Source organism: Cygnus olor, chromosome 10 (genome assembly GCF_009769625.2).
Source record: "Cygnus olor isolate bCygOlo1 chromosome 10, bCygOlo1.pri.v2, whole genome shotgun sequence".
NCBI lineage: Eukaryota > Metazoa > Chordata > Aves > Anseriformes > Anatidae > Cygnus > Cygnus olor.
Window position 1 is genome coordinate 6,631,240 of NC_049178.1, and position 22,707 is coordinate 6,653,946.

Below are 22,707 nucleotides of genomic sequence, written 5' to 3' on the forward strand. Positions count from 1 at the left end.
TGCCTCTTCTGTAAGGCTAAGTTTTAATTCTGACAGAGCAACACCTAGGAAATAGCCTTATTTCCGTTATTGTCAACATGCAAAGCCTTTTCCTGCATGACATAGCATCTTGCATGCCCCTCTTCTGAATTACTTTGTAGAGAAGATTTTGGCTTGAGTTAGAAAGACTTGAGGTAGTCCTTGGACGCATATGCAGGGCACAGATGCTGCCCTATCGGTGTAGCTATTGGGTTCTGTCCTCCTAATGTGTTAGTGGATAGTCTTGTCACAACGAGGAAATCTTAGTCACAGACACTAGGGACAGGTACAGATTCACCATGAAACAAAGAGCAGTGTTCGGGGCTGCTCTGCCTCTCCAATTATATGTCTGTTACTGTGCTTATATTCATGACTGGTTGATTTTCTATGAAGATATGTTGAAACTAAATATGTTCTTGTGTAACCACTTGGAAGGTGTTTATCAGTGTAGTATCAGAGTGCTTTAAGGGGTTGTGGTAAATCAGCTCTGTCGTACAAATAGTGCATCGCCTCAATTGCTGGCTTTGTTTACTTGTTCAGACCGTGGTTTTTGTGTGAGGATGTAAAATCCTTTGATCAAGCTCCTGTTTTAAAGGTAGTGGGACCCATTGCACTAATTTGCTTTGGTGCTTTTGAAGTCATCCTTTAAGTAAGATGGTGACTAACAGAACTGCAGGTGCGCTATCTGAAATTCCCTCTGTACTCTTGAAAGTGGATGAAATGGCTGAAATTACTTAAAGGAAACACAGAAGCTGTGAGAGGGAAATGTCAGAATGGGTTCAGTTTACGTGAATAAAGGCATCTAAGTGAACACATGATCACTTTCATTTCCAGAGCAGGCTCAATTTCTCTCACAGTTTTGCCGTAGTGGTTCGCACAAGACCTGTCACTGTGAAAGAGATGGCAGCCCTTTTCAGCTCACTCCCAGCAATGTCAAAGGGGATGTTTTACAAGCTTTTGAGCCAGATTACAGTGCTAAGACTCCATCTGGACTATTTTGAGAAGTGGGAGCGCACCAAAATGTTGTTGCAGTTTTTACTTGATGAGTCGTATTTGTTAACTTGGGCATCAGAACTGTTTGTTCATGCTTTTGTGCTATCTTGGTGCTGGTTGCTTTTCCATTCCTTGGTGCACAAGCTGTTGTTGTTGGATTACTGAACAGGAAGGTAAAAGGTTGAGTTTGGAGGCTTAAAAAGAAAAAGGCAAACCACACACTTACTGTTATTGACTAGAAATGAAGTGTGATTACAGTGGAAAATGGGGGCTGGTGTGCTCAAGTGGACTATTGTGTCTGTTACCCATGAATCACAGGCAACAAGGAAACAGGTATTTAACACAGAAGGAAACATGGTATTACCCACCCATTCTCATTTAAACCACGGTGCACCTTCAAGACCCTTATTAAAGTCTTAATATCTACAAAAATCACACACACAAAAAAAACACAGGAAGAAATCAGAGATCAGGAGCCTTGCTGTCATTCTGGGTCTGTGCAGGACAAGACATCATGTTACGTGGAAGTGCACCGAGAGTCTGGTAGCCAGCAGTCCACTGTACTTCAGAAGAAAGGCACAAATTTCCTGCGCTCCTCTCTCAGTTGAGAGAGGGAGAATTCCTTCGTGCATCACATAAGGTGATCCGTTTAACCCAGAATGTATGAACAGGACAACAACTGGGAGGTCCTCAGATTGTCCCCAGAGGAAGGTAATGGGGGAAAATCCCGAAGCCACTTTGCACAGGGGAGCTGGAAGGTTCTTCCTGGCCTCTGCAGCGACAGAAGCTGTGAAGTGTGGGGTTGAGTTCCTGCAGTGAAATGTCTGATGTGAAGTAGCATTCTGCCTAAAGGGTTGTTTTGCTGCGCTGTTGCACTGACAACTACTGGACGTTACACCCACGTGTCCTCCTGCATCGCCACAACTTCATGCCACCCACCCACTGCTGGTCGTGTCTTCCCTGGGGTGAGCAAACAGCTTCCGGATGTCGATTCCCCAAAGGAAAGTGGTCTAAAATCAAGTGTGTCATGTAATGAGGTACACTTTTAGTGAAGGTCAAAGCTACAAAGCTGTAAACATGAGATTAGAGTATTTAAATCTCTGAAACTATCTTCTTTGGAACAAGAAAAGGAAAGCAGTTCTTGTTTTCATAGCCAGCAGGGGAAATCTTAGGTTTTGTGATGTACAGTCCGTATCTCAGCAGAAAATTAGCAATATTCAGATGGGTTTCATGTACCGGATTTGAGCCGGGATGAAAGTAAGAGCCTGAGCAAATATTTGCTGTACTTTTCCATTGAGGATCTCAGGAGAAGAGTTAACAGGGAAAGTAATTTTAAGTCCTCAGAATCCTTAGGTGTATTTTCTTACACGTAAGATTAGGCTGAGAGGTCTCACTAAGAAGATGTCTTGTGGTGCGAAGCTGTTTATTAATTATATGAGTAAGGTATTTTAATGTTTATAGCCCCAGGTTTTTGAAGGCCCATTTGATTCCTCCCAACTTGTGATCTCACTGGAGAGGAGAGCTGGGGTGTTTGGTTGTTTTTTCCCTGCCAGTGTGCTCTTCTGTGCCTGGTCCACGTGGGACTGATACTCGTCCCATACCACTGCCTGCTTCTCTGGCTGTTGGAGTCCCTGCAGGGGTTCAAGTGGCCATACCGAGCTGTTTGTGACAGTTGAAGATGATGTCTGTGCATGCTGTTACCCAGTCCATTACGGATTCAACCAGGCCGGCTCACTTCTGACGCAAGAGGGAAGTGTGTTCCTTTCCTTCCTCAGCATCAAGGTTTTCATAGGATCTGCTGTCCTGTGCACCTACCTCTCTGGCTGGAGTCCTCTCCTGACCTGCCGCGGTCAGGTAACACATCCTCAGAGCCTGAATAGCCACACAGGAGGTCATCTTCTGCTTCTTGCTCCCTGACAAGGCACTAAGCACCTTTCTTCAGCAGTTGACTGCGGCAGGATGTAATTCTGGATGTTGCCTGGATGACCCTCTTCAACCCCAGCACGTCTGTGAAGGAGGGGCTGCGGGGTCCCAGCGGGGAGCCGTGACACCCACTGGTGTACGTTGCACCCATACCACGCTGGCAGGAGAAACTCCTCTCCTTCCAAATAGCTCACATAGCTCTGTTCTCGTGCTGGGCCGGGCTCGTGCGGATGCTGACCAAGGAGGTTAAAGCAACACCTTCCCAAACCAGCTCCTAAGAGCATTATTGAGAGACTGCACTTGTTCAGGTGCAGAAATCCGTACAAGTGCTTGCCTGAAGATGTACCAGCTGCCTGCTGGCTCTACCAAGCGTGACTGTTAAGGGTCTGGATTTAGCTTGTGGGCAGGCCACCTTCGAGTCACAGTGACGTGGTGGGAAGCACATTTGGGAGGCGCAGGTAAGTGTTGCACTGCTGGTGCCTTTCCCCAGGCAGCTGACTTGGTTCTTTTTCTGACCCTTTTAGAGTCAGCATCAGGCACTTGCTTTACCCGGGAAATTGGGGATGTTGAGAAATGGTGTCTCCAAGACCAGACCCCTCTTTTCATCCACAGAACTGCTCCCTCTTCCCTAGATTTTGGGTCTTTTCCTTACAGCAGAGAGGATGTCCTGCAGGGAGCTTGCCTGAGCACTGGCTGCAGAGAAAGCATTGCCAGTGATGGCTCTCAGTGTTTAATTCAGGGGGAGCAGAAGAGAATTTTGAGGCATGGGGGAACCTTTCAACTGCTCTTAATGCTTTTGTGGTCAACATGTTCTTAGCAAACATTTGCTGCTGTGCAGAACATCCTGCGCTCTGTTCTCCACACGGGTCAGGCTGTGTTGGATTCAGTGTGTAGCCTCGTGGCTGTGTGCTCCAGTAAAAGGACATGTTTTTGTTTGGGTGTGGGATCTTATTGAAATACACGGGATTGTCTAGCAATAAATCTATCCTTTTCTGGCAGAGCTCCCCAGCCTGACTTTTTTCCCAGCATGACCCTGCATTGGGATCGATCATCCGTGTTTTGGTCCTGCGCCTCAAATATGTAATTAAGGAGCTGGGCATTTCCTCATTGTTCTCCTGGTTTCCTAATGGCCGTTGCTAATTGTAAGGTGCCCCTGGGGGAAATGCACCGGAAGGTCCTGGGGTGGGTTAGTGCACGCAGCTGCATTGTGCTAACATGTTTAATCTTTATATTGTTTCACAGCATTATGGCATGGGATGACCTTTGAGGAAGAAGGTGGTCATATAACAAAATATTGAGAAATATGTCCAGGCAGCAGAGCAGCATTTTGGAGAATGAGAGAGAGAGAGAGAGAGAGAGAGAAAAAATGTTGATGCCAGGAGCAAAGGGAGTTTTTGAGGCAGCTGTTGTCCAAACACAGTCCAGGCAGTAGACCACGAAGAATCAGAAAGGGAGTAGAGATGAGGCAGAGCCATGTGGGACCTTCCCTAGAGCCATCTATGAATAATTATACTCAATACATTATATATTTAAATAATCTAAGTTTTGACAGTTTAGGTATGCTTTTCAAATAGAGGATGCAACCTGATTCATGCTCTTCTGGGAACTGGAATAAATGTTTGATATGCATGACCTTCTTAGCTTACCCCACAACAAGTCCTTAACTGTCCATGCTTCTCTTAGTTGTGGGTCGGGAGCCCAGCCAGTAACACCAAAGCTTACAACTTGTCCCCTTTGAGCTATCGTCTCAGGTTTCCCCCTGGCCCTCAATGTCCTCGTCTGACCCCTTTGGGCTATATAGAAGAGGCTTTTGGTTTAGAATTTTCCTTTTGTCCAGGAATCCTATAATGCTGTTCTGCAAAGGTGCCCTCTTAGAGGAAAAGCTGGGGGTAAGAGAAGCTGGAGGTTAGAATTAGTTATAAAAGGAGAAGTTAGAGCTTTCAGTGGCAGGTGAAAGATGCAGTCTGCTTCACTGGATCAAAGAAAACCTTCAGATGTGTTGAAATTTCGGTAAGGGGTGACGTGCAGAAGCCATTCATATCCCCTCCCATCCAGAGCTGGTCCTGGAGCATGTGGAGTCCTGGGCACATTGCTTGTTTTCTCAAGCTGCAACACGAAGCTGTTATCCTTCCGGAGCCTGCCTGTGCCGACTGTTTTGGTGACATTCTCAGAGCAGGACTGAGTGTACTGACAAGTGGAGCAAATGCCGTAATTAAAAGAGAAGCACTTCAAGAGTCCTAACGTGGAAGTGAATTGTAGTTCAAAAATCCGAGCAAGAATATGTAGAGAGCTAGCATGGTCTGAGAGGCAGCTTCTGTGCGTCTGCAGAAAGGGTGCCAGCGGGGGATAGGAGTTTCACAAAGATCCTGAGACAGATGAGCGTGGTAGTGTGGTTGCTATCCAGGGAGTTAGAAATCACAGGAAGAAAACCAGAGATGTCTCAGCAGCGTAGATGGGATGTCTGTGGAAATAACGATGCAGACAGGCAACCTCTGCTAAAGGACAAATTGCCCAGATAACGAGGCAGAAAGGGAGGCTGAGGAAGGCTGCGTGGGAGCAAGTGGATCTGGAAACATGTGTCATAACGGATGGTCCCAGTGCAAGTGGGTAATGGGTTTTGTGTGAAGGGAGCTTGAAAAAGAGGCACAGGGTGCTGTCAGGGATGAGGTGATCCTTACAGAGCATCTTAATCGGTTCTGTTTAGCTCCTACGTCTTCAGGACTCGTAGGGTTATCCTCCTAATGCCTCAGTTCTAGGTTAGTGCTGGTTCCGTTTCACGTGCCCGTCGCTGGGGTCTGAAGCCATGTCCTGTTAACTCGGGGTACTGGTGACATCTCTGGGCTGTCTGTCTCGGGCCTCCTCTGACCCTGAAGGCGGCGAGCTCGTAGCACGCCTTGCTGGTTGGCGTCGGGTCATCAGCGCAACTAATGCCTCACTGCGCAATGCTCCAAAGTCATGCCGCACGCCCTTCAGCTCCGCGGCGCCGCTGCTGCCCAGGATCCACCCATCCTTCTTTGCAGGTGACCGCTAACACGATGTTTATGCAAGATTCACGTCGCTGTCGGTCTTGCTGGAGACCTGTAGTAATACGTAGCGAGGTTGTTGGGATCCTCTCGGCGATGTAACCATTCCCCAGGGACCCACCACTTGCCAGCCCATCCTTATCCCCTGCTCGTCTCAAACCATCTGCCCTTGGCTGTCAGCTGCTGTGCGGCGGGGTGTTGGGCACCGATAGATTGGGCCGATGAAAAGAAATCCCTGAGAAATGGTTAGGCAGCGTGAGGGGGGCTGAGAGCCTTTGGGGGGAGCCCTGCTGCACTAGGACTTTCCTTGTAGTTACTGTAGGAAATGCCAGATCACTGCGATACCCTGCAGCAGACCAGATTGCTCTAGTTTCTTCATCTCTCTTGTCACGCTCTGTTTTCTAGATCCTTAATTGCAGATGGATTGCGGTTTGTGGGTTCGCAGCTTTTCTCCTCTGCTTTTTGCCAGAGGTAGGTAGATGCACTGCCTGTTGCTCTGCAGACTCGAGGCTCTTGTACAGCAGCTGCCAAGAAGCTTGGAGATAAAAACTTCAGCATATGGGAAAACCGGGATGAGAAGCCAGTTTCTGTGGCGGAGATGATCTTGTTTTGAAATACCTCCAGCTGGTCTCTTACCCTCCCAGGTGTCTTGCTGCTGGCCCACTGCTCCAGCCCCAGAAGCTGCCGCCTCGTGAACTCCAGGAGCAGCTGGGGATGTGTAGGCTAGAAGGACCTTTGGTGTTTGACCCTCTCTGGTTTATGTGCAGGTGAATACCTGAAGGGAGAGAGCGTTGTGCTCTTCCTGCCGGCTTCCCCCGTCCTCTGCCCGAGACGAGAACCGTGCCAGTGATACAGGGTGAGATTGTGTCGTCTGGATAGCGGCGCAGTTGGGGTTGTTAAATCTGCATTTATAACCCGTCCTCAAATTAGAGGGAAACCTCAAAGCAGTCTGATTTGCAGTTGCAGGTAGATAACCCAACTTCTGCTGTCAGCCACTTGTCTCCCTGAGCTGTGCTGCCCAGTGTGCATGGAGGCCAGGGCTGGGAAATATCCCGCGGGTGGTGAGAGCTGCTCCAGAAATGCTGCTGGGACTGGGGGCTCCCTCTGCGTCCCGAGGCTGCTTCCTTTTCCCTTGCTTCCTCGGCTACGGCCTGAGGCTCCACCAAGCAGTAAAGCCTAGTCATTAATCAGCTGAAAGAATTTTTAAATGATTGTTGTGTAATGGGTTTTAGATAACCATCCTAACTGCAGTCAATATGCGTAAGAGAGCTGAATGAACATCCCATAAGTGAGGTTAATCCTGGCATTTTAATATGACTGCTTTGCAGTGCTGCCCATAAGCATTCTTTTGTCATAATCTTCGTATGCAACCTTACATCTGTTTGCAAATGATATTTGCAGTTCACTTTCAGCATGTTGAACTATGCCAGTGTTTTGACTCAGCAAGCTGGATACCAGAACGTTTTAGTTCATGGCATGGATATTTTCTATTTGATCAAACAGTGTAAAGGAGTAACCAGCTGAAGCGGTGTTTGGTTTTGTGCGAGCCAGCAGCTTGAGGAGATCTGAGTCTGGTTTTTTTGGGGTGCAGTCATCTCCTTACTGATGTGGGGATGACGCATCCTGCGCTGTCTTGGTTATTGCTCTTTGGCCATACCCAAGGAGAAAATTTGGGCTTGTTAATCCTTGTGGATCTGGGGGCTCCGAACGTGAGCCTCGGTTCTGTTCCCTGAAACTAACCTGTGGGGTGCAGTACGTGCAGAGCTGTCGACTTGTTGTTAAGAGGCTCTCAAGTGAGATTTTACTTAGCTTTTTAATGTTTGGCCAAATTCAGCCAAAGCGAAAGATTGGTTTGACCTGGGGAGCTGTGCTGTGCTCCAAGGGCTTGCCACATTTTGGAATTTTTAGGTCACTCTTAGAGCTTCTATGTTTTTTTTCAGAGAAACAGTTAGCTCCTTAACATTGATAACTTGTATTCTTCTGTAATCTCTGTCTTGGAGAGCATAGAGATGCTTTTTTTTGGCAAGTTCTCCCCCTCCTCAGCTCCCAGCCATCCTCGTTAGAAGCCTGCCAGCAAGCACGCCGAATGTACCTGCTGGCTGAGAGAGCAGTGGCCCAAGTGGGTAAGCTGTGCCATGCCTGACCTGCACCACGCCTGTCTCTTGGCCGTGTCGAAGTGATTGCTGCTCCCATCCATGCGCTGCCCGGCAGCGTGCACGGTTTCTCCTGCCCGTTGGGGTCAGCCAGGCGCTGCATGGGGCAGGGAGGGAGCTTCTTCCATCGCTAAAGCAAGGTGATGGCAGTGAGGGTAAGTGAACCAGAGGTGGTTTAAAACCAGCCTCGGGAGTGGGCTTCGCATGTGCTAGAGCGCGGTCTGGTTTTTGTCTTACGGTTAGGATTGTCTTTACCATGTAGATCATACTGATATTTTTAAAATTCTTCTGGTTTAACTGCCTTTGGTGACAAAGAGCTTGGAAACTGCCCTAGGCATTCAGGAGTTTGGTTGCTGAAGCCTCATGCCCAGCCAACACACGGTCTCCACGGTGCTTCTGGAAAGGTTTTCTCCTCTGTGAATACCGTGGTTAAGGGATTTTCCCTTTTCCCCCCCCTCTTAAAGTATCCTGTTCTTGCGGTTGGGGGAATTTCACATGCTAACGATGAGCCCTGCTCATCGAAGGGCTTTGGGACACTGCTCCTTGCTGCGTGTGCTTGTTGCAGATAGGTTTTATGGTTTCATGGCATCGCTGTCCAGAACCACCGGGTGGTGGGATTGCGTAGTTGATTGGAGTCTGCTTCCAGGGATGTTTGCATGCTAGGCCATTGGCTCTTATCCCAGATGATACATTTTTTTTGGATAACTTTAGCTGCAATGGTTTATTTTCTGTTGTACCACTTAAGCTATAATCCAGTATTGCATCTACACCAGACCTCTAAGCAAAAAAACCAGATACAATTGCGTTTGAAAGACATCTAACAGTAGCATCAAACATTGATGCCAGAAATAAAGTCCTGATGCTCTGTTTTGCATTTGGGAATTCGGAAACAAAAGTAAAGCTGCTTGTGCCCTCGAAAGCCTGGGCATTTCCATTGCCGAGAGCTCTGTGTTGTAGTACCACAGGGCTGTGCTGCCTCCTAAACCTCTCACTGGTGAGTCAACTGCACGCTCACTGAGAGTTTTGAGGGGGAGGTTCCTCACTGGGAGGACGGGAGAGACATTTCTGTAGCATAACAATTTGGAAAGAAAAGGCCAAGCTACTCAGAAGTATAGGATGTTGAAAATACACAAAGAGAATTAACAGGCGTAGTGCAGGTGAGTCTGTGAGAGAGGTCCATGATAAAATGTGTGGGTGTGGAAGAGACTGTTGCTGTCCGGGTACTGCCATGATGTGGCATAGCCTTCCTTGGGTTTGCCCTTCTTGCAGTCTTCCCTGAAATATTCTGAAAGTCTTCCTGAATTCACAAAGATCTGCTCAGCTGATGCCAGTGGACTGAAAATCAGAGTTTTTATCCAAAATATCTTGCAGGGAAAAGAAGATGGAGCTGAAACAGAATAAGGAGTGACAGGGATTAGATGAAATAAAGATTCTGGAAATATTTGGGATGGAATCTATTAAGAAAATGGGGGAAAGAAGAATTTAAAGTCACTGAGCTACTGAATCCTGACAGTGTGTGTCCTAACTGAAGGGCTCATTTTGGTATGTTAAATGATCGTTGCAGCCTTGAAAATGATTATATCAAGAAGTCAGTAAGAGCGAGCTTGAAAAAGTGAGCAGGCAATCAGCAGGGTGTTAGGGAAATGAGTGAGTAATTAGCAAGTGACACTTCTGGCAGTCTCCAAGAAATGTGTTTGCAGTAGAGACCAGCACCACGTGCGCTGAAAAATGATCGTCCATCAAAACAAAAAATGATCTTAAGGCTTTCTGGCAAGTTTTGTTTTCAAATAACTGCTGGAAGGATGAAGCCGTGGGGCACTGCCCTGTCGGAGGAAGCGTCCCCAAACCGAGCTGTCCCTGCTTCCCGGGCCCTTTGCAGGGCTGCGGCCACGTGCTGAGCGGGGCCGGCTGCCTGCTGCTCCCCAGGGCTTCTGCGGGCTCACAGCTCAGGCTGTGGCCATGCCTGCGAGGATGTGCACCCTGCCTTCTCCCCCGCCTGTGCTCGCCGGGTCCCCGGGCAGACACGGGTGGTTCTCTACTGCTCTCGGATGTGTGCTGCGCTGGTGCCCTGCTCAGGCCGGGAGCATCTCCACCCCAACTGGACTGACGGTCCCGCTTAGGAGAGCCTCGGCCTTCGCTTCCCTGCCTTCCTCACTTGTGTTTGCTCACATGCCTTTTATGAAGGCACGCACCTTCTCCTAGTCGTGTAGGGTGGGCACTGCTCTGCTCTGGGAACAGACGCCCCCCTGCCTGAGGTTGCAGCACCGTGCTGTGGGTGCACTCGCTGGCCCTCAGCGAGGGCTAAGAATGGCTCGGTGTTCTGTAAGGCACAGGCAAATCCAGGCTGGGAATCGGGATCCGAACAGCTGGGTGGCAGAAAGGAATCCCCTGAAGTGTTCAGTGCGGGTAGGCCTGGTAGGAAGGAACAGCCGGGATGTGGAAAAGCAGGCTGCGGGAAGGGGAGGTGCTGGTACCTGACCTTGGTGGTGCCTTTGGTCCTCCAGCTTTCTCTGCTACGTTTTTTGGAGGGGTTAAAGGATTGTTGGTGTACCGTCACCGAGTGATTCCCTCCCAGGAACTCCTCCCACCTGCTTTACTTATTCCCTAGCATCTCCAGCACTTTTTGCATGGCTGTATTGTGACTTCTGAGTAGTACCCCTGGGAACTTGTTTTTTCACATTCCTGGTTTGCTCTGTGCACTCTTGTGTGACCGGGCTGCTGGGTTGGAGCACCTGGGAAGCTTCCGACTGCCTAGGGATCCCCAAAATAGCTCGGGACCATTTGCAGCTCCCTGACACCTGTCTGCACTGACCCGAAGAGTGGCTGCTTTCCTAAGGCTTGGGAGCCCTGGGTCTGAGTCTCATTATTGTCACCATGTCCTGTGTTGTGGTGTTGGAAGGACAGGCGGTCAGGCAGTGCCTGCGGTGATGCGAGATGTCCCGTGGCTCTGTGTCTGGGGCTCGGCCTGCATCCCTTGTGCCTGGGCACGGGCTGTGTCCACGTCAGGTGAGAGCAGGGTCCCTACTCCTACAGGTGGCTTCGTGCAGGAGCTGGGGAGCTCTCACCTACCACGTTTTGCCCTTGCGATCCCTGTAATCAGCTGCATTTCAGCCAAGCTGGGGGGTTTGTTGGGCGCCTGCCATCTCTCCCACTGTGATGTGTAGGGCAGCAAGCAGGGTGTCTTCACTCTGCTTCGCTCCCTGCTGCACAAGTGCTCGAGTGCAGCCCCCGCACGGACCGGCCGTGCAGCTGGGGGTGCCCTCACTTCCCTGAAGGAAAGCCAGGGTCTCTTGAGTGACGTGAAGACTAACCCAAGCATCAAATTTCTCTCACCTCGATGGCGTTTTTCCTTGTATTCCTCCTCAAGGAGCTGCCTTGAGACCAGCCTGGTGGTGGCTGGTGTGAAGGAGGATGTCCAGCTGCCTTTCCAGCTTGTGGACAAAAGCAAGTTAAAGCCGCTCCCTCTTGTGCTCTGGTTACCAGCTCTACTCTTCCTGGGAGGTGGCACAGCCTCCTCTGCCTGGTTCCCCCGGAGTCAGTGCGCAGCTTTGTAGCCCTGTGCTAGAGCAGGGCACGGGCGCTTTCCCTTCCACGTCCGTGGCAAAGCTCCAGCTAACTGAACCAGACGTTGTCCCCCTCGTCCCCCGTCTCACTTGCAAAACCTTTGGAAAGCAGAGCTTTATCCCCTTTCTTTGCCTCTGAGTGATCTCCCTGTGCTGGGCGCATTCGTCATTCACCCCCTTGTCTCAACAGGGAACTCTTTCGATCGGTGGCAAAGAAGTGACCCTTGAGTACACTCCGTGCCCAGAGTTCTGGCGCTGCAAACGTGTAAGTATGCGACTGTGAGCTGCACTGTGCTTTTCCTGCTGGCTTCTCTGGCAAGGGCAGCAGAGAGGAGCATGAAATCTTTGCTCAGGGACTGAAGATCCTTAAGAGTAGTACCTGTCCTGAAGCTCTTGCCTCTTCTAAACTTCTGTGTTTTGCCTGCGTTGTTTCTGATGCCACCTGTGACTGTGTGTCTCTTTGGTACAGGTAGCGAGTGTTTTGTGCGCAGGGTGGTTTTGTCCCTCTGCGGTGGTTCCCTTTTAGCATGCAGAGAAAAGAATGCACAGATCCTTTCTGCATGGCCAAAAAGAGGCAGTGAATCTGCCGCCTGGCACAGAGCAGGTTTGTGCTGTGGTTCACAGGTGTAACAGTGAGTGTCTTCACTCCCTGCAACGAGAGCGTTCACCAGCGTAGCAGTGCAAACCTCCCCTCTGTCTCCACGCAGGAACCTGTGACCTAGATGTGAGTGTAGCAAGTGCAGCAGAGAGGAAGCGTGGAAAGAAGTCAAAGCCCAGGCAGGGTTCGTTCGGCCAGGAATCGGCCTGGTTCTGGGGCGGCACAGCTGCTCGAGGGCCAGCTTTGTTCTCATGCCCTTCCCGTGGTTCTCCCAGGCAGTGCTTTCAGCTGCAGAGGACTGAGGAAGAGTGCTGAGCAAGGAGGAGGGTTGCTCTTCCCATTGCCCCGAGTGCAAAGCAGGAGGTTGCAGTAGGGTGGGAAGGGCTCAGTTGTGCTCAGGCTGCCCCCTTGAGCTCTGGATCCCACTGGGGTATGAAGACCCGTTATCCAGGTTAATTGGATGCCTTCCAGTTGCAAACAAAGCCATCGTTTGGGGCTAATGCTGCTCTCGTCTGGGATTTTAATGCTCCAGAAATCAAGTAGAGATGGGAGTTACAGGCAGTGGTTTCACAACAGCTCTTAGTGTGACGGCAAGTTGGCTCGTGCCATGCATGGGCATGGCCACAAAGAGCCCTCTGGTGCCTCAGAGCGTTTGCAGGGCTTCAATCAGAGAAAGAAATGGTATGAAAGAGAAGCAGTGCGTTTACAAAGAGCTTGAAGAGCTCTTAGGAACGCTGTGTTCAGGGAGAGCTGTGAAGACTGGGCACTTGCCTTTTCCGCAGCGGCTCCGGGTGGGATAACCATCTAAGCCCCAGCAGTTTTGCCTTGCAGCTGGCAGACGCCTTTTTGTTGGCTGTCCCGGTGCAGCAAACGGCATCAGTATCTGCACGTGCCTTTTAACTCCGGGGAGGACTTTGTCACTGCTTGAGGAGTGAGCTGAGGGGAGGAAGAACAAAGGTCACTTTGGGTCCTTTGAAACAATAGGGTGGCTGGCAGGATGGCAGCCAGCAGGGAGCTTTTCAGTCCAGCATCACTCGAGAGGGGGAAGGATCCTGTCGCAAGGATTAGCGAAGTACCTCTGTGGTGTGAGCAGATCTGTACTCAGAAATTGTGTGAAAATCCCGGTCCCGAGGCAATCCCAGGTGTGAGCTGTGTGAACGTTCCCTTCCCGTTCCATTCGAGGCTCTTGCGGCCAGTACCCATCCTGTCTCTAAAGCTCTCACTGTAACTTTTCCGTGGCCACAACTTACTTTCTGAAAGTACTTCAGGGTCTAGCCTTCTGGAGTAAGTTGTACCTACCCCTTCAAAACACGACTTTTTCATGCTGTCCATCTTCCATTGCAGTGTAAGGTGTGTACTGTGGGCTACAGATCTTCCTGCTCCTATTGCAAGCTCCCAAGAGATGGTGAGTACATCTGGTCCTCCTGTGTTTGGTGGCTTAAAAGTTTCACCCATCCTGACAAGTAAGTTTGTATTCTGTCTTCCCTGCGGCGTCCTTCTTGGTGGAACTGGCTGAGCACCAAGCCGAGCACTGCGTAGGAGGATTATTAATTTGGCTTCGTTTAGCCCCCTTTCCCTGTCAACACTAAATATGGTGCATGCCATGCGTTGTTAGCAGGCTCTCTGTTCTTGTGAGGCTCGGAGTCTTACTGCACAAGGCCTTTCCTTCCTTTTGCTTTGGCATTGTCCTCCCTCCGGAGTGACAGGTTGTGTCCTCCAGGTCTGAGAGCTAGCACTGCTGCTGTAGGTGGCATGGCTTCCCCTCAGCCCCCCTGCCTTGGGAGGTGCAGCTGCGTGGTTTTAGTGTTACTCTTTTGAGGCTCTCAGATTTGAGGATCCGGGATGTGAATTGCTGAATTCACCTTGCTGACTGTAAGGAGTGTGTGGAAAGGAAGGAGTTCAGCTCCTCTGGGAGCTTCTCCTCACCCACCAGCACCTCTGCTTTTTTGGATGGGATGGCACAACAGCCAAAGCACAGTCCCTAGAGGGACTGATTTCTTTGGGATGAGCAGGTATTCCAGGCCCTCTGTAAGCTTTGACTCTGCATCTTTGAGCAGACTTCTGACGTTTTGCATTTCTTATGTGCATACCTTAGGTAGGAGGGCATTAAAATAACTGCTGATGCAGAGCTCTTTATTTACTGAAGCACTGTCCCTGTGGTTGTTTTGCTTTCCTTGCACTGTAGCTCCTCCATTAGTATTAGGAAGGCAGAATTTGCGTACCTGGCCCCCTTGGTCACCACAGCTGTGTAGTGTAATAAAAGCTACCAAGGAACAAATTAACCAGGGGCTTTAAGATGCTGTGAAAACTAATTGTGGTGCATGCTTCTCCCTGACCTGGTTTTGTTGATTGTGAGAACATAATAAGGTAATCTCTCTGTGACTGTTTGTTAATTGCCAGGTGAGACAAAGCAAGTCTCTGAGCATATGCATTCAGTACTGCAACTTTGCGTAGGCTCTTGCATGCTTTGCAGCTGATGGTCTTGAAGTGGATTTTAATATGCCTCTCTTACAGGGAGCAGAGCAGGCCCAGAGTCCAGAGGTGGTTCTGAGGGAGAGGACGCATCAGCTGAGCAAGAATTCAGTAAGAGAAGTGCTCTCTGCGTGTCTGGGGTTGTGCTTAAGTCTGCATAATTTGGTTTCCTATGCAAATTCTGCGTGAGGTCCTGCTCATGAAGCATAGCAGTAACTGCACCCTGCAAACTGAAGACAAATTTGTATGGGGCTGTCCGACGTGAGCTTTGCTGACAGCCAAGCAAGTCAGGGTGCAGCTTTCTCAATGTTTACGTGCAAAATAATTGTGCGTTCTGCCATTCTTCCCCCTGGTCAAACAGGATGAGAGTAGGGGGATGTTAAAGAGTGAAGCTTTACTGCGCTAGGTCTTGCACTCTCGTTTCTTTCTTTGTGGGAACGGATCTGAGCAGCAGGTAGAGGGCTGGTGACATTTGACTTTACAGCCCCACAGCTTAGGCTTCCCTTTCTAACAGCTTCAGAAGCGTAGGCAAGGATCTCTTTTGAAGTGAAGCTAGATGTTTCAGAGGCCTTCAAGCACAGAAGCTTGATGGGATTTATCTTCTTCGTGTTGCATAGCTGGGCTGAGGCAGGGCGTTTCCACATAATGGGTGCTTCATTTTGTGGCAAGTAGAGACCTAATAAAAATCAGTGATTTCATGTATGGTGCATTTCACTCAGTGATCACAGGTGTCTGCACCCAGTTTTCTTCTAGCATAGAGACAGGATGACAGTCGGTAGTTGATACTGCTCAGCTTTGAGTGTTCAAGAGTAGATCAGTCATAGTAAGGATATCAGTGCCATGCAGGTTGTCCCGGACATGGGTAGACCATATCCAAACCCATTCCTAAGTCATGTGTGCCCAGGCAAGAGCCGGTCCTATAAAAAGGCCAGAATGCCTCATCTCTGACAGAACAGGTCAAGCAAAGGAGGAGCCTGATGTGAACCAGGGCAATGGAAGGATGAGCTACCTATCTGTCTCGCCCTTTGTGCGCCTTGTCTCTGCAGATTAAGACATGGGATGTGCAAAGGATGGGATAGGCTAGCCTTTTCTAAGGCAAGCAGTTGCAGTGGCCAGAAAATAGCAGAAGAAAAATATGTGCTGAAGTGTTGTATGTGGAACCAGTCTATTTCTCTTCTCTAATAGCAGAGGCAAAGCTTGAAAAACCTGAGCAAGAGTTATCAGTACAACCAGAATCTCCAAAGCAGCCTCTCCAGCCTTCAGTTCCTGCTCCACAGCAGGAGTGCCAGCCTCAAGAACAGGAGCCAAGGAAAAGAGATGAAGGGAGAGAGCGGCGGCCCTCGCAGGAGAAGAGGAGGGACATGGACAGGCACCAGGAGCTGCCTTCTCAGAGAGAAGCAGAGGAAGCCACACCACAGGAAGGTGGAGGAAGCAGAAGTGAGTGACAGAAAGCCCAGTTTGGGATTCCTCTTGATTGTTCTCCATGAGGCTATCTGCAGAAAGGGCAGCATTTCACCAAAACCTCTGGAGGCTGTTTCTGTTTTGTGCAAATCCATGGCATCAAGTAATGGTGGGCTGTCCAGCTTCAAAGGTGCTGGCATGCTGCCCTTAGGAAAATTAATTCAGAGTAAGCCGGCTTCAGGGTGGTACAGTTAACTTAGCACAGCAGCACAAGTCTCCTTTGGCCAGAATTTACCCTGGGCTAATCTCCTCTGAGGAGGGAGGGGACTAGGGACTACTTTCTGCTCTGTTTTCTGGGAAGGAAAGGTGAGCAACTGGAGGGAGTAGTCTGAGCAAACTAGAGAAAAAAAAAAGTATCAGCTTCCAGACCCAACTGCAAGAAGCTGTGCTGTTGCTTTGGGTGGGTTTAGTTTTGCCTTTTGCTGTCACAGTTAAGCCTGGATCTGAATTATCTTTTTTATTCCACTTTCTTTCCTGGCCACCTCTCTCATTGTCCTTCTCAGCAATTATGCTGAAGCGTATTACACGATTCACCCCCCCAGAAGTGATTGTGGGGCTCCTGGCTCCGTATGTGCAGCTCTCCACGTCCAGAGTGCGCATCATGAAGAACAAAGCTGGCCGGATGGGACAGACCTATGGCTTCATTGAACTGGATTCACATGCTGTAAGTGGTTTCCTGCTTTCACATGCTCCCCCTGTTGGCATCTCTAGCTTGTAGAAGTAGAGAAGGCACAGGAACAAAAGAATCTAAGAAATAGCTGTACTTTTGTTGGGCAGCTGCTCTGTAGAGAGTTACTGACCACTCCTGCTTGTCTGGCTAGACACAGGGAACATCCGATACATCTGTTGATCACAAGCTGAAGACATTAGGAGCTAAAGAATGTTGTCACAAACTGTGATGTTGAGCGAGTTTCTTGCCTCAGTATGTCTCTCTGTAGACACTCCTAAACTGGACCGTCTCTTGCACAGGTCTTTTGTTTGCAGGGAACTTGAATTCTATGGTTTCTGTCTGCAAAAGGCAAGAATCTTAATAAACAGACAGTTCAACGCTGGAGGGTTCACATTTTCTCCTTAGCCAGAGTGATTTCCAGACTCTGTAGCTGTGCTTTTGCATTGGTCCAGAAAGCATTCACCAAAACTCTTTGGGGCAACAGCCACCATGGTGCTGCATTGTCCAGCAGCTCTAGGAGAACGCAGTCCCTAGCTGGCTGCTGAAAACAGCTGTGGGACAAGCAGAGAACCTAGCAGTGTATTTATCCTTTTTGTCGCATCCTAAATATCTTGCACTAATATTTAGGCAAGAGTATTGTGTTTCTTGTCCTGCTGTGGTCATCCTGTAGGCACAAAACCTTCTCTTCAGGCAGAAACAGACTTCACTTCTCAGAGATACGAAATTCTCCTTCCATTTTACAGGAGGCGCTGAGGTTGCTAAAGATACTGCAGAATCTGGATCCCCCCATGTGCATTGATGGACGTACGGTGGAAGTGAATCTTGCTACAGGGAGGAGAAGGTATGGACAGATGAGTCAGTAGGGTTGCCCTTTGTGTGATGTGCTGCGAGGCTAGAGATGTACTCGTACTTAAAGGTTGGTCAGTGAGTTAGTACAGATGTTCCTGCAGCCTAACAAAGTGTACAGTGAAGTATCAGAGCTAGAAGAAGCCTCAGGGTTTGAGCAGTATGGGGCTAGCCATTGTAGTAGGTGGCTTCCTGTTGTTGTCCAGCCATCAAATCTCATTGTGAAGGAATTAATAGGTTTGTTTTTGTTTTCAAAAGCAGTTGGAGAGATTCAGCTGTTTTTTGCTGATTAAGCAGAGAGAGGGGGCATAACTCTAGTGGAGACAGCAATCTGCAAAGCCTCTCTGTCTCCTGGGATGAACACAATCCAACATGTGGCCAGTGAAGATGGTCTTTCTGTCTTTATTGGTTCTGCTTATCATTTTGAGAACACTGAGGTTAATTTGAAGCCAGATTGACATTAACTTGCAACGTTTATCTCAGCAGGAATGACTACGGGGAGCACAGTGACAATTCCTACTATGGACAGGTAGGCCTGCACAGCTGCAACTGGGAGGGACGGGCGGGAGCATCGAGGGTAGTGGGCATGACTTTGTTAGGTTTTTTCCCTTTGGACTGCCAAAACTTCAACATGCTTGAAGGTGGGGTAATAATGCTCAAGTATGCTCTTCACTGCTACTGTGCCACAACGATTATAATGCACACAGAAATGTGGGTCAGCACAGATGCTGCTTGAGGGAATTTGGGTCTGGATTACCGTATAACAGGCTTTTACAGGTTGACTTACTGATGGCTGATCTCACTTCCTGAAGAGAGTGTCTCTTCTTCAGTGGTTGTGTTACAGGGCTGCAGGGCTTTTCCCATACTGAATGGGTTTGGGGCTTTCAAATGGATTGCCACGAGTACCTGATTTAAAGATTCAGGGGGGCTATGGAGGTCTCGTGCCTTGCAATACTGTTCCTCATTCTGTAGATGAAAAGTTATGTCTGATTGTGTTCTATTTAGAGTAGCTAAATAACTGTTTTCCTGAACTTTGGGCCCGTGGGAGGGAGGAGAAGCAATATGATGTCTGTCAGAGAGTCTCTGATCTGTTTGTGTTGTTCCCTTAATCCAGGGCAGAAGGGGCATGAGAGACAGGAGGGGCAACGAATCACAGAGACGCACCAGAGCACAGTGTAAGTTAAGCTCTGCCTCACTCCTACTGTGGAGACTTTACTTCCTTAAAAGGGCACTGACATGTAGAAATCAGCCCAAAAATATTTTAAAGACTAGGAGTAGGTTTATTTGCTACACCCACTTCTGAGTTCCTTTGCCAACTTTGTTTAGTCACATTTTCCTATCTGATAATGGGTTTCTCCATACTTTTACTGTGCAAAAGCTACATGCAGATAAAGAAAACTTGCTGCTTGCTTTTCCTTGTTGTGGCATACTGATGGGATAAAATCAGCCTGATAATTTCCAGATGAGACAGAGGAAAATACATTGCAGCAGTGCCAGTAGCCAGAACCGCCCGCCATAATTGTTTAACTAACATATATGTAGCATTGCTGAGCTCGGTCTAAATAATATTTTGGAAATGTGAGACGTTCCTCATATTATGGCCCTATCCTTAAGGCCTTTGGCTTTTCTGGTAGAAGCAGTTTGCTCTGTTTCTTGTCGGGAGCTTTCATGCACCCAGAGACAGAAGGGATGTGAGGAGCGTCATCGCTTTAAACAGGAGATTGTTTATAAGAGCACAGATCTTCCTTGTTCACAGGGGTGGGTGGAAACAGAGCCTGGTACACATCAACCCATTCTTTGGGAAATTACTGAATTTCATATCTTTGTCCGGTCAAGTGTTGTGATCTGGTGATCTCAGCACAGCCCCTGTAAGTGTGTTTTGATGTGGAATTTTTGCCAGTCCTAAAACAGAACAACTGTGAAAACCTATCTACCTTATTACTCCTTAGAGAAAAAAGATGTAGGTAGAGCGAAGCGAGGACTGCTCTCGCCTGTCTTACCAGGGGAGAAAATTTCTTCTTTCCTACTCTTGATCCTTTTGACAGTGCAAGGTTTACTCTTGCTTTTCTCTTTGTAAAGAGCAAGTTCTGCATTTGTAAGACTCTGATATTAACTCGTCTCTCCATTCAGCTCCATCAGATGTGTCCACATACATTTATGATCCTGAAACTGGGAATTACTACGATCCCATAGCTGGGACATACTATGACCCCAGGACTCAGGTGAGTGCATGTGAAGGAAGCTTTACACGTAACATGTTCTTACAAACTGCCTTTCTGTGAGTAGATTTTGCAGCCTGAAGAGGGCTAGCATAGAACAGCATAGGACACAGAGTCAGCTTTGTTTCTCTCGCTCAGTTCTCTGACCTGTATAAAAGGGATCTGTGTTCCAAAGTGTTAACATAATGAGAGGCTAGGAGTCCATTAGCTGTGTGTTGAACCATTTGCTGTGGTTGCCTCCTTGGCCTCTGAAGGAAGGGTGTTGGTCTCCTCTGTGTTTATCAGACTTAAGAGCATCCTCGCTCAGCTTTACTTGAAAACCTGTGACCTTCTACTAAAAGATGGAAAACAGAGCTCTGTCTTCATCAATTTGCTCCCTAAGCTTGGCCAGCAATAGTTACGAGGATCCCAAAAAAGAGCCATCTGCTGAGGTTCTATGGGACTGTCATCTTGTTTTCATGAAACTGGAAATGTACATGTTCTTTGTGAGCAGGGTCGTGCTCTGATGGTTTAGCTGTAGTAGACAGTCTTCTGCCCCAGCAAAGTCCCAAAGCCTTTTCCTTCATCTATCTGAGGCTCTGCAGTCCTTTCTTACTGTGCTGGTCTCCTCAGCCAAATAAGGACAAAAAGTCTGTTATGAAGATTGTAGGGTTTCAGCTAAGTTTTTTTATTTTTCTATGCCTCTTTCAGAGAGAAGTCACGATAGACCGAGAATCCTGCTCATCACCCATAGAGAACAAAAGGCGGCGACATGGAAGCCAAGAACGGACAAATGAAAGGAAGGAACCACACAACAGAGACAACAGGGACAAAAAGGAGAAAGGGAAAAATACTTCTTCTAAGGTAAATAGCTCCAGGCGTCAGAATGGTCAGAGATCCGAGGCTAGGAGGTTGAGGTAATGGATGTTAGAAAAAAAGAGAGTAATTTTTAGAGGATTCAGAAAGGGGAGAGTCTGTGAGAGAAAGTGATGAAATACATGGGGTCACCAGCAGGCCAGGAACACGGTTCTGGCCAGGAGGGGACAAGTTCTTGAAATTTTTGTCTCCTGACATTAAGTCAGGACTTCTTATCCCTTACTTAAGGTAAAGGATTCAGAAACATCCATGTAATTGAGACTCGCATTTCACTCCCAGTTGCTGAAAGCACCCAACTGTTGTAACAGAGCCAGCAAAAAAATAGAAGGCATGTCTGAACATAGCAGGTCAGATAATAACAGAGATTCAGCTCTTCCCTAACCACAGTTCCTGCCGCCTCCAAACATCACAGACAGACAGGAAGATGAGGCAAGCGGTGCAGATGGACTGCAAAGGTGAACCAAGATTGAATGCAGATAGGAGGTCATGACGGACATCCTGTACGGTTCCTCCCAGAGTCCAGCCTTTTAGTGCTACTCTCAGTGAGCAAATGTTATTTCCCCAACGTGGGGAGCTGCTGAGTGGGAGTAGCTATCCAAAACAATGTTTGAGCGTGGGTGTTTTGAGCAGGATCTTCCACAACTGTGCCGGGATACTGACTTGGCCTGAGGAATGCCGAGTAGAATGAATTCTACCACAAGAGTTGGTAGAAGTGTTTTAGTCACAAATGCAGATTTTTTGTCTTCCTTACCTGTTGGTCTGGATGTGCACTGTGGCATGCTTGGTCCTGGGGAGTTGGGACCTGAGGGGAGTAATTGTCCCTGATGATGGTACCAAGCCTTCCAAGGAATCTCATCTGGTGTGGAGAATGCCTGCTTACAAGGGCACTGACCTAGGATAAATGGTGGTCTTGGCTGAATGGAGTGTGAAAGCATCTGCAGCAGAAATCCCCCCATCGCTTTTCCTTGCTTTCTGGCTTCCATGGATGCTCAGAACTGGCTTCATGGCTGCTGTGTGCACCCTGACCCCTGTGCTGCTAATGGTCTAATGCCCAATTTTGGGTTTTTTAGAATGAGCCTGGAGAGGAAAGGTTCTTCACAGAAGATGTCTTCAAAAAGCCATTACCACCCTCTGTGAAAAAGGACGAAAGTGCAAGCTTGGTAAGATGTTGCATAGCTCCTGTCTTTCCCCAGTAAAACATGGGCAGCTAATGAACCACTGAACTAGAGCATGTCTGGGGCATCAGAGCAGTTCTCTGTAAAGAATGTAGATGTGAAGCTTCACACAAGCCTATTGTTTGTGCTGCTGAGCATGCAAGTGAGCATCACAGCCTCATCCTGTTACAATGCTAGGTAACTACAGTCTTTGGTGTTCTTTGTCCAGGAGAAAATCCTGAAAATCAAAGAGCTGTGTTGAGCCTCGTGATGTATTGTACCACAGACATGGCAGAGAAAACTGGCATTGTCATCCTTTCCTCTCCCCACATGTAGTACTTTTGCTTGGTCTGTTCTCTCCCAGTGAAGCAGGACTGTAAGTCGTCATGCACTGGTGGGCTTCCCTGGTCCTGTGCTGACTGGCTCTGGGGGTTGCTTTGTACATGATCTCCACATCCTTTGTGCACGCAGAGGTGTTGAAATGTTGAACTGGCCCTGCACCAGCTCCCTCACTGGTTTAAGTTGCAGCTGGGGCCATGGCCAGCATCACAGTCCAGCAGAGAGTGAGAGTGGATCAGGCTGAGACAGCATGGCAACTGCTTCAGCTGTCCCTGAAACCAGGGGCCTAGTTCCAGGAGAAATAGTTCGGGCGATGCCCAGAATTGGAATGTCTGCCACCAAAAACACCACCTCATTTCTTCTGACTGCCTGGTTTCCTTGGAGGCCTGTTAAACGTGTGATTAGTTGCTGCTTGCACTG

The 22,707-nt window shown here is 48.6% G+C and overlaps 1 protein-coding gene across 6 annotated transcripts in view; it reads left to right on the forward strand.

Annotated features, from left to right (window-relative positions):
* Positions 1-22,707, forward strand: part of RBM6 (RNA binding motif protein 6) — a 59,887-nt gene that overhangs the window by 27,588 nt on the left and 9,592 nt on the right. For 4 of the 6 annotated variants that reach the window (XM_040568431.1, XM_040568433.1, XM_040568432.1 and 1 more), the window contains exons 7-17: positions 11,864-11,938; positions 13,616-13,676; positions 14,786-14,854; positions 15,929-16,180; positions 16,708-16,868; positions 17,618-17,715; positions 18,204-18,249; positions 18,835-18,895; positions 19,851-19,942; positions 20,630-20,782; positions 21,865-21,954. In XM_040568431.1, the coding sequence (XP_040424365.1) occupies positions 11,864-11,938; positions 13,616-13,676; positions 14,786-14,854; positions 15,929-16,180; positions 16,708-16,868; positions 17,618-17,715; positions 18,204-18,249; positions 18,835-18,895; positions 19,851-19,942; positions 20,630-20,782; positions 21,865-21,954 (1,158 nt within the window). The remainder of the gene's footprint in view (positions 1-11,863; positions 11,939-13,615; positions 13,677-14,785; positions 14,855-15,928; positions 16,181-16,707; positions 16,869-17,617; positions 17,716-18,203; positions 18,250-18,834; positions 18,896-19,850; positions 19,943-20,629; positions 20,783-21,864; positions 21,955-22,707) is intronic. The other 2 variants (XM_040568435.1, XM_040568436.1) reach the window with 1 other exon arrangement.